This window comes from Pongo pygmaeus, chromosome 2 (assembly GCF_028885625.2).
Source record: "Pongo pygmaeus isolate AG05252 chromosome 2, NHGRI_mPonPyg2-v2.0_pri, whole genome shotgun sequence".
NCBI lineage: Eukaryota > Metazoa > Chordata > Mammalia > Primates > Hominidae > Pongo > Pongo pygmaeus.
Window position 1 is genome coordinate 150,665,686 of NC_085930.1, and position 14,426 is coordinate 150,680,111.

General features: G+C 39.6%; 1 protein-coding gene across 23 annotated transcripts in view; it reads right to left on the reverse strand.

The window, feature by feature from the left end:
• TFDP2 (transcription factor Dp-2) overlaps positions 1 to 14,426 on the reverse strand; it is a 205,638-nt gene that overhangs the window by 35,182 nt on the left and 156,030 nt on the right. For 18 of the 23 annotated variants that reach the window (XM_063662293.1, XM_063662285.1, XM_054480210.2 and 15 more), the window contains one exon: positions 13,920 to 13,967. The exons of 1 other annotated variant lie outside the window; for it this stretch is intronic. In XM_063662293.1, the coding sequence (XP_063518363.1) occupies positions 13,920 to 13,967 (48 nt within the window). Of the gene's footprint in view, positions 1 to 1,329; positions 1,375 to 13,919; positions 13,968 to 14,426 lie in introns of all 23 variants that reach the window. 4 more of the 23 variants (XM_063662280.1, XM_054480208.2, XM_063662278.1 and 1 more) reach the window with 1 other exon arrangement.

Genomic DNA, 14,426 nt, shown 5'->3' on the forward strand with positions numbered 1-14,426 from the left:
TGCCGCCACACCTGGCTAATTTTTGTATTTTTAGTAGAGATGGGGTTTCATCATGTTGGCCAGGCTGTTCTAGAACTCCTGACCTCAGGTGATCCACCTGCCTCGGCCCCCCAAAGTGCTGGGATTACAGGCGTGAGCCACTGCGCGTGGCCCTCTGTCTCAGTTTTCTTTTTTGGGTTTTTTTTTTTTTGGATTCAGGGTCTCACTCTGTTGCCTAGGCTAGAGTGCAGTGGCGCCGTCATGGCTCACTGCAGCCTAAACCTCCTGTGCTCAAGTGATCCTTCCACCTCAGCCTTCCAAGTAGTTAGAATTACAGGTGCATGTCACCATGCCTGGCTAATTTCTTTTTTGTAGAGACAGGGTCTCGTTATGTTGCCCAGGCTGCTCTTGAACTCCTGACCTCAAGTGATCCCTCCCATCTCAGCTTCCCAAAGTGTTGGGTTATAAGTGTGAGCCACCCTGCCCAGCCACGTCTCAGTGTTCAACAAAAAAGTTTCAAAAGTAAAAAAAAAAAAAAAAAAAATTAGAAATTAAAAAACAAACAGAAAAAAGCTTATGGAATAAGGATATAAAGAAAATATTTTTGTACAGCTGTACAATGTGTAATGATTAATCAGGGTAACTGGGGTATCCATCATCTCAAGCCTTTATTGTTTCTTTGTATTAGGAACATTAGAATTCCATTCTTCTAGTTACATAAAATATACAATCAATTGTTGTTAACTACAGCAACCTATTGCACTACCAAATACTAGATATTATTCATTCTATCTAAGTGTATTTTTGGACCCATTAATATGTTTGTGGGTTTTTTTGGGTTTTTTTGAGAAAGAGTCTCACTCTATCCCCATGGAGTGCAGTGGTACGATCTCAGCTCACTGAGAATCCCGGGTTCAAGCGATTCTCCTGCTTCAGCCTCCCGAGTAGCTGGCATTACAGGCGCCTACCCCCATGACTGGCTAATTTTTGAAGTTTTAGTAGAGATGGCGTTTCACCATGTTGGTCAGGCTGGTCTCGAACTCCTGACCTCAAATGATCCATCCACCTTGGCCTCCCAAAGTGCTGGGATTACAGATGTGAGCCACTGCTCCTGGCCAATATTGTTTGTGTTTTAAGTCAAGTGTTACTACAAGAGTAAAACAGTTTGAGAACATTAAAAAGTTTATGAAGTAAAAAAGTTATAGTAAGCTAAGGTTAACTTATTATTGAAGAAGAAAAAATCTTTTAAAAATAAATTACTGTAGCCTAAGTATATAGTGATTATAAAGTCTAAAGTAGTATGCAGTAAAGTCCTAGGCCTTCACATTCACTCACCACTCACTGACTCACCCAGAGCAACTTCCAGTCCTGCAAGCTCCATTCATGAAAAGCGCCCTATAAAGGTGTATCATTAAAAAAAATCTTTTACAAGGTATTTTTACTCTACCTTTTCTATGTTTAGGTATGTTTAAATACACAAATACTTATCACTGTGTTACAATGACCTATAGTATTCAAACCAGTAACATGCTGTGCAGGTTTGTAGCCTCGGGGCAATAGGCTATACCAAGTACCTAAGTGTATAGCAGGCTAAACCACCCTGGGTTTGGGTAAGTACACTTGATGATGTTCACACAACGATGAAATCGCCTAATGAAGCCTTTCTCAGAACATAGCCCCTCATTAAGTGATGTGGGACTGTGAATATATTTATTGATAAATAATTTACATGTTCTATGTTATGTACATAGAAACAGATACTAAACATGCAGTTTTAAAAGGAATATGAGAAAAGGATATCTACTTTTGTTTCCCTACATTCCCAAAGAGTTGTGTATGCATCCCTTGTGATAGTATAGGATAGCATACGTATCTTACCTCACAGACTACTTATTTGAAATAATGTGAAATCACTAAAATATACTGAATGGTATTAAGTAGCGGAGTAGAATGGTGAGATTTTCAGTTAGGCAGACATTCTCACTGCAAAGCAGAAGATTTTGGAATCAGAATTAGTAACAGTAGAAGTGAAATTTATGAGGCAAAAGCAGAGACACAAAGACCAATTGAGAGGGTATTGCAATAGTCCAGGTAAGAGAATATGAATCCCCAAACTGGGGCTGTGGTAGGGCAGGAGACAAAAAGATGGGTTTACAAAATTTTAAAAGACAAAAAATCAGTAAAATTGTCTGAAGTGGAGGGTAAGGAAGAAAGGAATAGTAGAATGACCTCTAGAAAGAAGGGTCATTTACTGAGATCGAAGAGATGAATTAAATTTACGAGTTGCATTTTAAACCTCCTAATCAGCACTGTCCAATACCCCTAGGCATAACTCACATGTGGCTCCTGAGTACTTGAAATGTGGGAAGTGTGAATTGAGATACGTCATAAGTTTAACACACTGGATTTTAAATACTTAATGTAAGGAATGAATGTAAAATACCTCACTAGTGATTTTTATATTTAATTACACACTGAAATACAATATTTTGGATATACTGGATTAAATTAAAAATATTAAAATTAACTTCAGATATTTATTTTCTTTTAAAATTTCTATTAGGCAGAAATAATGTTGTGTATGGGATTATATAGCCAGGAAAAGAACTGGTTAATGGCTTAAAGTAAATAAATTTCTCAACTTAGTGTTTACATGCTTTTTTCTTCTTCTTTTTTTTTTTTAAAGACTACTCAAGTAGTCTTTACCCCCTACTGAAGTAGGGGGTAAAGTGTAGAACAAGGAGTTCGATCTGTGTTCAACTGATTGTGAACAATCAATTGAGATAACTCACTACCTTCAGGCCAGCCAGTGACATACTTTTGAAAAGCCAAAAGTGAAGCAGGGTTGTTTTTCATCCAATTCTTGGTCTTTTTGTTAAAGGCAGCAATAAGATAGGGTGGTTTCGGTCAATCACTTGGCTAATTGGCTCTCTATAGTCATACCTGGATAATATTTGTAGTCATACCTGGATAATATTTAAAGGAAGAAACTAAACATAGTCCTTAAGTAGGAACAACTACAATTTTGACAACTATTATGAAATAGTGATGGCTATACTCTTGAAATGTAGATACAAGCCTACATGTAAGAGTTTTATAAAATCAGTTCAGTGCATAAGTTGATAAAAAACTTGAAGAAAACTTGGTTAAATATCAACATTAGTAAACTATCAGATACATATTTTGAGCAGTTTACTCAATTTAACTCTGATCCACAGTCCTTCATCTGAAAAATGCAGAATACCCATCTCACAAGTTGTGAGGATGAAATGCATAACATATGGTACACTACAAGTGATTTTATCCCCTTCATGAGCTGCTAGAATTTTCATAAGCAATATAAAACCAAAGGGCACTATTCAACAATGGCTGAATCTAGAAATTAAGCTTATTATTTGGAAGGTTAATAGAATATCATGCCAAAACTCAATTAACATCAACATTAAAATTCAACAAAGAAGGTTAAAAGAGTCAACACCTGCCATACACAGATGAGAGATTTGGTCCTGCAACCAATCCAGTAAGCCACTTTCAAAGTTAAGCAAAAAATGTCTCTAGTTAAAGAACACTAAAAGGCAAAACGCTATATAAAGAACTACAACAACAAAAAACCAAACAACTCAATTCAAAAACGGGCAAAGGGCCAGGTGCAGTGGCTCATGCCTGTAATCCCAGCAGTTTGGGAGGCCAAGGCAAGTGGATCACTTGAGGTCAGGAGTTCAAGACCAGCCTGGCCAACATGGTGAAACCCCATCTCCACAAAAAAATACAAAAATTAGCTGGGCGTGGTGGTACACATCTGTAATCCTAGCTACTCGGGAGGCTGAGGCATGAGAATCACTTGAACCTGGGAGGCGGAGGTTGCAGTTCAGGCCACCACACGCCAGCCTGGGAGTGAGACTGTCTCAAGAAAAAAAAAAAAAAAAAAAAAAGGGCAAAAGACTTAATAGTCATTTATCCAAAGATATACAAATGGCCAAAAAGTACATGAAAAGATGCTCAACATCACTCATCATTAGAGAAATGTAAATCAAAACCATAATGAGATGCACTTCATACCCATTAGAATGGCTATTAAAAAAACAAAAACTGAAAACGAGAAAGTGTTGGAGAGGATGTAGAGAAACTGCACCCATTATGCACTGCTGGTGGAAATATAAAATGATACAGCCACTGTGGAAAACAATATGGCAATTTCTCAAAAAAGTAAATATAGAATTACCATATGATCTAGTAATTCCACTTCTGGGTATATACCCAGATGAATCTGAAAGCAGGAACTCAACAGATATTTGTACACCCATGTTCATAGCACCATTATTCACAATAGTTAAAATGTGGAAGCAACCCAACTGCCCACCAATGGATAAACAGATAAAATGTGGTATATACATATAATGAAATACATTCAGCCTTAAAAAGGAATAAAATTCTGATACATGCTACACTACAGATGAACCGTGAAGACATAAGTGACATAAGCCAGACATAAAAAGATAAATATTGGGCTGGGCGTGGCGGCTCACACCTGTAATCCCAGCACTTTGGGAGGCCGAGGTGGGCGGATCACAAGGTCAAGAGATCAAGACCATCCTGGCCAACGTGGTGAAACCTCAAAATACAAAAATTAGCTGGCGTGGTGGCACGTGCCTGTAGTCTCAGCTACTTGGGAGGCTGAGGCAGGAGAATTGCTTGAACCCAGGAGACAGAGGTTGTAGTGAGCCGAGATCACGCCACTGTACACGCCTGGCAACAGAGTGAGACTCCATCTCAAAAAAAAAAATAAAAAGATATTGTATGATTCCACTTATATGAAATCAAATTATAGTCAAAATCATAGAAAGTAGAACAGAGGGATTGTGGGGGAGTGTGGCAAATGTAGTGTTGATGCTTCATGGGGACAGTTTCAATACGGGATGATGAAAAAGTTCTCGAGATGGATAGTGGTGACAGTTGCCCAACAATTTATTATTTCTCCATGGTTCTTTTGGTTTTGAACTGACTTATGTTTTGTTGTCTTTTATGCTTAAGTTTTGATAATTTCATGGCTTCATTAGCCAGTGTATTTCTGCAAATAAGATGCTGTAGTTTATGTATTATGTTATGTATTTCATCGTCAATTATGGCTACAAGACCAAATTCAATATGAGAGGGGGTCATGTTTCTGAGCAAAACTAATACAAACTCTATTGTATTCATTTTACTGTTCTTCTTCTTTTTTTTACATTGCTCCTTGTGGAGCAGGACTACCCCATAGGTAACGTGCCCAGAGTAGCCTGTTCTTCATTCTTTAAGTTACTTCCATTGTCACATCTGCTTAACTACTACTGCTGCCACCTTCCGAAACGGTATGCCTTTTCTTGAAAAAAATAGTTCAGGATGCTTATTTCACCATTAGAAAATGAGGATTAAAATAAAAGTTTACTTTTCTAATTTAGCTGATAATTTTAAATAATAAACCCAGGCTTGTTTGAAAAATTAAAATAACTGTAAAAATGTTATAAAAATGAATGTTAAAAATCCCTATTTTGGCCAAGCACAGTGGCTCAAGTCTATAAGCCTAGCACTTTGGGAGGCCGAGGCAGGCAGATCGCCTGAGCCCAGCATTTCAAGACCAGGCTGGGAAACATAGTGAGACCTCATCGCTACAAAAAACGTAAAAATTAGCCAGGTGTGGTGATATATGCCAGCTACTCAGGAGGCTGAGGCGGGAGGATTGCTTGTGCCTAGGAGGTCGAGGCTGTAGTGAGCCATGATTGCGCCACTGCACTCCAGCCTGGGAGACAGAGCAAGAAGCTGTCTCAAAAAAAAAAACCAAAAAAAAAAAACCACCGATTTTTTCTTCATAGATTTTCTATATGCTTCTGGGTTACATTTGACAAATTAACCTTAATAAAAATTAACTCAAAGCAAAGACCTAAATGTAAGAGCTAAACCTATCAAACTCTTAGAAGAAAACGTAGGTGTTAAGTCTTTGTGACCTTGGATTAGGCAAAGATGTTTTAGATATATGACACAAAAGCATAAGTAACACAAGAAAAAAATAAATTAATTAAACATCACAATTAAAAACATTTGTGCTTCAAAAGACACCATGAAGAATGAAAGGTCAATTCACAGATTGGAGAAAAACTCTGCAAATCATGTATTTAATAAGGGATTTCCATCTAGAATATACAAGGAATGCAAATCAAAATGCTTTAAATTAATTTTTATTAATGAGGTACCATTTCACAAGAAGTGTTAGCAAAAACGTGGAGAAACTGGAATACTCATACATTTTTATGGGAATGTAAAACGGTACAGCCACTTTGGAAAACAGTCTAGCCATACTCAAAAGGGCTAAACAAAGAGTAACTGTATGACCCAGCAATTCCACTCCTTTGTCTGAGCTTAGTCTATAAAAGATGGGTAGGAAAACACCACAGGAGCCCACAACATGAGGAAGAAAACTTTCCTTTTCTTCTTATGTAGTCCTGTCCCATCATCTAGTGACTTACAGCCTACAAGTTGAGAGTTACCTGGCTACAGTGTTTAACTTCTCCCTGAGTTTTTAAATGTAAATTTTCATTGACGTACCTAACACATAGAGAAAAGTACGCAAACCATCTGTGTTGTGTCTCCTTCTAGTTACAGTTCCACCCAAACCCAACACCTCAAGAATATCTGTTACCATGACTTCTATTATAGTTTTACCTATTTTGAACTTTAAATTAAAATCATATAATATGTACCCTTTTGTATCTGACAACACTATTTGAGGGATTCATTCACACTTTTCATGTGACTATATTTCATTCATTTCATGGTATGAATACACTGCAATTCATTCATCCATTCTGCAGATGGGCATTTGGTTTGTTTCTAGTTGGAGGCTAATAGTGTTTCTATAAACTTTCTTGTACATGTTTTTGGTGAATGTGTGCACAAATTTCTGTTGAGTATACACAAGGAACAGAATTGATGAGTTACGGGTATGTGTATATTCAACTTCAGCAGATACTGCTAACTCCCAAAACAACTGTACCAATTTATCCTGCCACCAGCAGTGTATGAGCATTCTAGATGCTTCATATCCTTGCCAAACTTAGCACTGTCTATCCTTTTCATTGTAGCCATTCTGATGGATGTGAAGTGGTATTGCACTGTGGTTTTCATTTGCATTTTTCTAATGATTAATGCTGATAAGCACTTTTTCATGTTTACTGGCCTGTTCATATTTTTTGCTAGAATAAAAAAATTCTGTTCATTTTTATATGCCCTTATATCCAGCAACCTTGCTAAATTCATTTTTCTCATAATTTGTCTGTAGATTCTTTTGTTTTTTCTTGGGATACAATCACATCATCTGCAAATAGTGCCATTTTATTTCTTCATTTACAATTCTTTTATTAAGGCTTTCCATTTTGTTTCTTAGCTTACTGCACTAGCAAGAATTTCCACTACAATACTGAATAGAGGTGTTGATTAACTAGGGATCCTCCTTGTTTCTTATGCCAAGTTGAAAGCTTTTTATTCACTACTAAATGTAATGTTTGCTGTCAGGTTTGTGTGTGTGTGTGTGTGTGTGTGTGTGTGTGTGTTTTTTAGCCAGAGTCTTGCTCTGTCACCCAGGCTGGAGTACAGTGGTGTGATCTCTGCTCACTGCAGCCTCTGCCTCCAGGTTCAGGCAATTCTCTTGCCTCAGCCTCCTGAGTAGCTGGGACTACAGGTGCATCCTGCCATGCCCAGCTAAGTTTTTGTATTTTTAGTAGAGACTGGGTTTCACCATGTTGCCCAGGCTGGTGTCCAACTCCTGAGCTCAGGCAATCCACCCACCTCAGCCTCCCAAAGTGTTGGGATTACAGGCATGAGCCACTGCGCCTGGCATGTGTGTGTGTGTGTGTGTGTTTTAAAGACATTCTTTGTGTGTGTGTGTGTGTGTGTGTGTGTGTGTGTGTGTTTTAAAGACATTCTTCTTGGCCAGGCACGGTGGTTCATGCCTGTAATCCCAGCACTTTGGGAGGCCGAGGTGGGTGGATCACTTGAGGTCAGGAGTTCAAGACCAGCCTGGCCAACACGGTGAAATCGTCTCTACTAAAAATAGAAAGAAAAAAAAAAAAATTAGCCGGGCATGATGGCAGGTGCCTGTAATCCCAGCTACTTGGGAGGCTGAGGCAGGAGAATCGCTTAAACTCAGGAGGCAGTGGTTGCAGTGGGCCGAGATTGTGCCACTGCACTCCAGCCTGGACGACAGAACAAGACCCTGTCTCAAAAAAAAAAAGAAAAAGAAAAAGACATTCTTCTCATTCTGTCACCCAAGCTGGAGTGCAGGGGCCTGATCTTGGCTCATTGCAGCCTTGACCTCCTATACTCAGCAATCCTCCTGCCTCAGCTTCCCAAATAGCTGGGACTATTTGGGAGTATACCACCATGCCTGGCTAAGTTTTGTATTTTTTCTAGAGATGGGGTTCTGCCATGTTGCTCAGGCTAGTCTCGAATTCTTGGGCACAAGAGAATCGCCTGTGTTGGCCTCCCAAAGTGCTGGGATGCCAGGCATAAGCCACCATGCCTGGCCTGCTGTTGGTTTTTGCCAATTGTCTTTAACATACTAAGTTCCCTTCTATTACTAGTTTGCCACTTACCATAATGAGTAGAGTTTAATCAAGTCATGTGCTTTTTTCTGTATCAACTGATCATAAAATTTTTCTCCTTTATTTTGTACAAAACCCTAGATTCTCAGCCTCCTGCCCACAAACGGCAAACAACCCCATATCTAAAAGCTACTGTGGAAGTCCCTCATCTTTCTGAGGTTCTTCCTGCTCTAGTTTTAGCCCCTGTAGTTCTCACTGCCTCAGTAGATTTCTGGTATCTTCAAATAAGACGATCCCAGCTATTCTCTGCAGCAACACTAGACTGCTGCCAAGTTATTTCATTAAACTAAAAATTCTGTTTTCATGTTTTAATATCTTGAAGAACTGTTTTTAGCAATCTTTTTTTTTTTTTTTTTTTTTTTTGAGATAGAGTCTCACTCTGTCGCCAGGCTGGAGTGCAGTGGTGCAATCTCGGCTCACTGCAACCTCTGCCTCCCAGGTTCAAGCGATTCTCCTGCCTCAGCCTCCCAAGTAGTTACAGGCACGCGCCACCATGCCCAGCTATATTTTGTATTCTTAGTAGAGACAGGGTTTCACCATGTGGACCAGGATGGTCTCGAACTGATCCGCCCGCCTCAGCCTCCCAAAGTGCTGGGATTACAGGTGTGAGCCAACACACCCAGCCGGCAATCATGTTTTAAACTTCACAGAATGTTTTTCTTCTTTGCTTCTTTTCCATAGGATCTTCTTTTTCTTTCATGAATATTATCTCTTCTCAGGAACCTTCAGACCTCTCAAAGGGTGATAAGTACAACTTTATTTTATTGTTCTTTTTTATCTTACTGCTCTACATCCTCTTGGGTCATAACTTTTGTTTATTCATCTTGTTCCTTTTCTTTCATCACAGTTTTCCAAAAATGTCCTGTTCTTTCATGTTCACGAATGTTGGATTCAAGTTTTCAATATATAGAGTTTACATGAGCTTCTTGTATGCAGGCTTGTTTTCCTAAGAAGGTTCCCCCACTTGTGGAGGGCTAACCACAACTTCTGTGGATGTGAGTGGGCCATGCTGGCAACAAGCTTAACTTCAGGTTGTATTTGCTGCTAAGCAGGCAAGCAGGCAGCCAGTCTGGTCTCTCTCTCTTCCCACAAATACAAATGCCAGTATGAGGAAAACCTGTTCTGGGGCATACTAAAATTCTTAAACCCAGCTGAAGCAGGCAGTTGTTTCCCTGGGATCAATTCTCCAAATTTCAGCCCTGGGGGAGAAATGTTTCTGGGGCAACTGCTCTGTGTATGGAGGTGGGATAAGAGGTACAAGGGGATTTGAAGGGTTGGGATGGTTCAGCTGGCCCAGCTGCTAAAAGTCTTTATTTAATCACCCTCCTTACTTCCTCCAACAATTCATTCTTGCTTTCTACACAAGTCAACTTTAAGCCTGGAGCCTCTCTGTGACAATGTAGGGTACAATGGCTACCATTTCTGATGCTGACTTCTTCCACGCAATATGCGATGTAGATTTCTCTGCTTTCACTTTTCATTATAATAACACTAGCTTTCATTTTCTAGTTGGAAAATCTATACCCCTATCATTTTTTACAGCCCTTTTACAGATTTACTTTAATTATTATTATTATTATTGTTATTGAGACAAGAGTCTCGCTCGGTCGCCGGGGCTGGAGTGCAGTGGCACGAACTCGGCTCACTGCAACATCTGCCTCCTGGGTTCAAGCGATTCTTGCGCCTCAGCCTCCCGAATAGCTGGGATTACAGGCATGTGCCACCACACTCGACTAATTTTTGTATTTTCAGTAGAGACAGGGTTTCACCAGGTTGGCCAGGCTGGTCTTGAACTCCCGACCTCAAGTGATATGGCCACCCTGGCCTCCCAAAGTACTGGGATTACAGGCATGAGCCACCATGCCCAGCCCCTTTAATTATTTTTTATACTAAAATTTCAATAAGATCTTAGCAGTGGGCATGAGGGAGGTAGGCAGTAAACATGAGACAGAGTCTCGCTGTGTTGACCAGGCTGGAATCTCACCCTGTTGCCCAAAATGGAGCGCAGTAGTGCGATCTCGGCTCACTGCAGCCTCCGCCTCCCAGGTTCAAGCGATTCTCTTGCCTCAGCCTCCTGAGTAGCTGGGATTACAGGCACCCACCACCATGCCCAACTAATTTTTGTATTTTTAGTAGAGACAAGTTTCACCATAAAAAACCTCAGCCTCTCAAAGTGCTGAGATTACAGGTGTGAGCCACCGTGCCCAGTCTGTGGTTTCATTTTCTTATTTAGGTTTTAGCTTCTTAATTTAGTTCCTTTGATAAAGAATGCTTCCTCCTGGTTTCTTTGTTTGGTTTATGAACTTATAGAGTGTTTACATGCCGTGGCCAAATTTTGATGTTATTTGGAAAGATAGGGTCTTGGTGTTTGAAAGAGCTCAGGTTCTAAAAAAATGTATAAACCCTGTATGTTTAAGATTTAAATAGAGAGCTTCCAATTTAAGATGGACTGGGCTGGGCGCAGTGGCTCATGTCTGTAATCCCAATTCTTTGGGAGGCTGAGGCGGGCAGATTACAAGGTCAGGAGATCGAAACCATCCTGGGCTAACACGGTGAAACCCCGTCTCTATGGAAAATACAAAAAATTAGCCGGGCATGGTGGCACATGCCTGTAATCCCAGCTACTTGGGAGGCTGAAGCAGGAGAATCACTTGAGCCCGGGAAGCAGAAGTTGCAATGAGCCGAGATCACACCACTGCACTCCAGCCTGGGCAACAGGGTGAGACTCCATCTCAAAAAACAAACAAACAAGCAAACCCCACTAATATACTACGGTTTGAAAAGCATGTTACATTTTATTAATTATTTCCTTTGAAGTTTCAAAAGAATTACACCCAAATAATAAAAAGGTATTTTTCTTTCTTTCCAGGCACGTAACTAGAATCTACAAACCACCTTTTGACATTTTCCCAATAAATTTTCTTATAGTTTACAAAAGTAATATACAACTTAAATGTATAGTATTGTATCTCAAGTATAAATTGCAATAAATGTATTTCATTTAAATAAGGAATTATACAAAATATATAGTAAAAGTTTCATTTCTTGTTAAAAAGAGAGTCAACCAGAACATTTAAATCAACAAAATATTTCAGTCATGTTTATAAAATTAAACCTTGACCTAATTAGCAAAAAAGTAAAAAACACAAAAAAGGCCAGGTGTGGTGGCTCATGCCTATAATCTCAGCACTTTGGGAGGCCAAGGTGGGTGGATCACTTGAGGTGAGGAGTTAAAGACCAGCCTGGCCAACATGGTGAAACCCCTTCTCTACTACAAATACAAAAATTAGCTGGCACACGCCTGTAGTCCCTACTTGAGCCTGGGAGGCAGAGGATGCAGTGAGCCGAGATCGCGCTACTGCACTCCAGCCTGGGCAACAGAACGACACCCTGTTTTAAAAACAAAAGAGGCTGGGCGCGGTGGATCACACCTGTAATCCCAGCAATTTGGGAGGCCAAGGCAGGAGGATCACTTGAGGTCAGGAGTTTGAGACTAGCCTGACCAACATGGTGAAACCCTGTTTCTACACAAAGACAAAAACCTGCTGGGCATGGTGGTGCATGTCTGTAATCCCAGCTACTCGGGAGGCTGAGACAGGAGAATCGCTTGAACCCAGAAGGTGGAGGTTGCAGTGAGCTGAGATCAAGCCATTGCACTCCAGCTTGGGAGACAGAGGAAGACTCCATCTCAAAAAAAAAGAAAGAAAAGAAAGGAAAGAAAGAAGAAAGGAAGGAAGGAAAGAAAGAAAGAAAAGAAAAAAAAGCATAAAGAAAAAAATGAAACACCACTGTGCTAAATCTTATTTAGAACAAGGAATAAAGAAAAACACATGTGGCAATCTTCGCGGTTTGACAGAGGGGTGGTGGTGCTACATTACAGAAAAGTTATATTCAAAACTTTTTAAAGAATGATAAAAAAAATGCTAGGAAAAAAAGCCACTGAACCAAATGTAGAAAGAGAAAGTTGAAGCAATGGCTATACTATAAATTTAACCTAACACTTTTATGTGTTCTCACTTATAGATCTTTAGAATTCTTACTTACAAAGGAGTATAGAGAGAATCTTGGTTTTTGTACTGTTTGCAGTGCAGAGGTGCCACCAATCACAACTGATAAATAGTTCCATTTTAAGGCCTTAAACATTGCTAAATACATCTGCAAGAACTTGTTCTGTTGCCCTTTTGAAGGATAAACACCAGTAAAGACCAGTTTGAGTTGGAAAGAGGACTTTCCGTTAGAGAGTAAAGAACATTTCATTTCTATGATACAGCAGCTCCTCAGAAGTGATTGTATCTGTTGAAAACGATTAGGACCAAGAAGCAAGCAACAAAAGCCACCAAGGAACTGAAACAGCACTAGTATCAGGGCAAGAAAACACACATCCTTTATACATATTCCCACGGTTCTCACTCAGAACCTAGTCACTTTCATTTTAGACTGAATTCTAACACATTGGCCATCTAGTTTCTCAGGGCACAGCAAATCAGAGATAGCAAATTAGAAAATGTAGGAGTTTCTGACGTGGCAGGCATTAATTTTTTACTTAACAGACTACAAGTGATTCTGATGCACAGCCAGAATGGAGAAGCCACTGTCCTAATATTCTAAGATAACATGAACTTTCCTTATGCCCAACATATTGCTTAAGAAACAAGCAAGTTTGTTATGATTTATAAATGTTTTAAGAAAAACTTAGCCGGGTGTGGTGGCTCACACCTGTAATCCCAGCACTTTGGGAGGCTGAGGAAGGTGGATCACGAGGTCAGGAGTTCGAGACCAGCTTGGCCAACATGGTGAAACCCCGTCTCTACTAAAAATACAAAAATTAGCCAGGCAGGGTGGTGTGCGCCTGTAATCCCAGCTATTCGGGAGGCTGAGGCAGGAGAATTGCTTGAACCCGGGAGGCAGAGGTTGCAGTGAGCCAAGACCACGCCACTGCACTCCAGCCTGGGTGACAGAGCAAGATTCCATCTCAAAAAAAAAAGAAAAAATTGTTAAAGTTTGGGCATGTTAGGGTAATGTGGAGTATTCACTTTGATAGAACTCTTCATTTCCCAGATGGAAAGAGGGGAGAGACTAAAGGACATACTACCAATAGTCAATCTGCTCACAGGGTAATTTCTACTGAAACCATACAGATACTATAAGTGAACTGGGGCACTCAATGCAGAATGAAATAATGGCAAAAACTGAAAGAAGTTAAAGTTACACGAAGAAAAACATCGCATTAAACCAGAGCAGTGGCAATGCCAACAGCCTCTCTATATAGCCAAATCTTCCAAACAAAATAGTTAGACTCATACTCACCTTTCTGAAAAATCAGAGTCTATAAATTTTCTAGCCCGTTTTCTATCACTAAAAAGGAAAAAAGATAGCATAAAACAATACATACTTAAATACAATTTAATTTCATTAATCCTTTATTATAACTTGTCTAAAATTATACACTGAATATATTCAAAGACTAAAACTAACAAATACAAAAGACAGGTACACAAAATAAATCTTAATTTTATCATGTGAAAAAGATATCACAACATAATAATCGTAAGTTGAAAAGAGCTCAATGAATAGTTAGAGAGGAAAACACTGCAGACTTGCAAACAAGATAGAGAAAAATTTTCTTCACTCTGCGAAATACTGACTATAAAAACACCAGACAATCCTGCCACCTCCAATATAAAGCACAAATGGGGCTGAAAACATCCAGACCCTGGTCATTTCCAAAGTGGGCCAACACTGCTGGCACAGGCTTGGATTTCACGTTATAATCTTTCAAGGCTATAGAGAAATCCAGGGTAACCTTAGATCTAC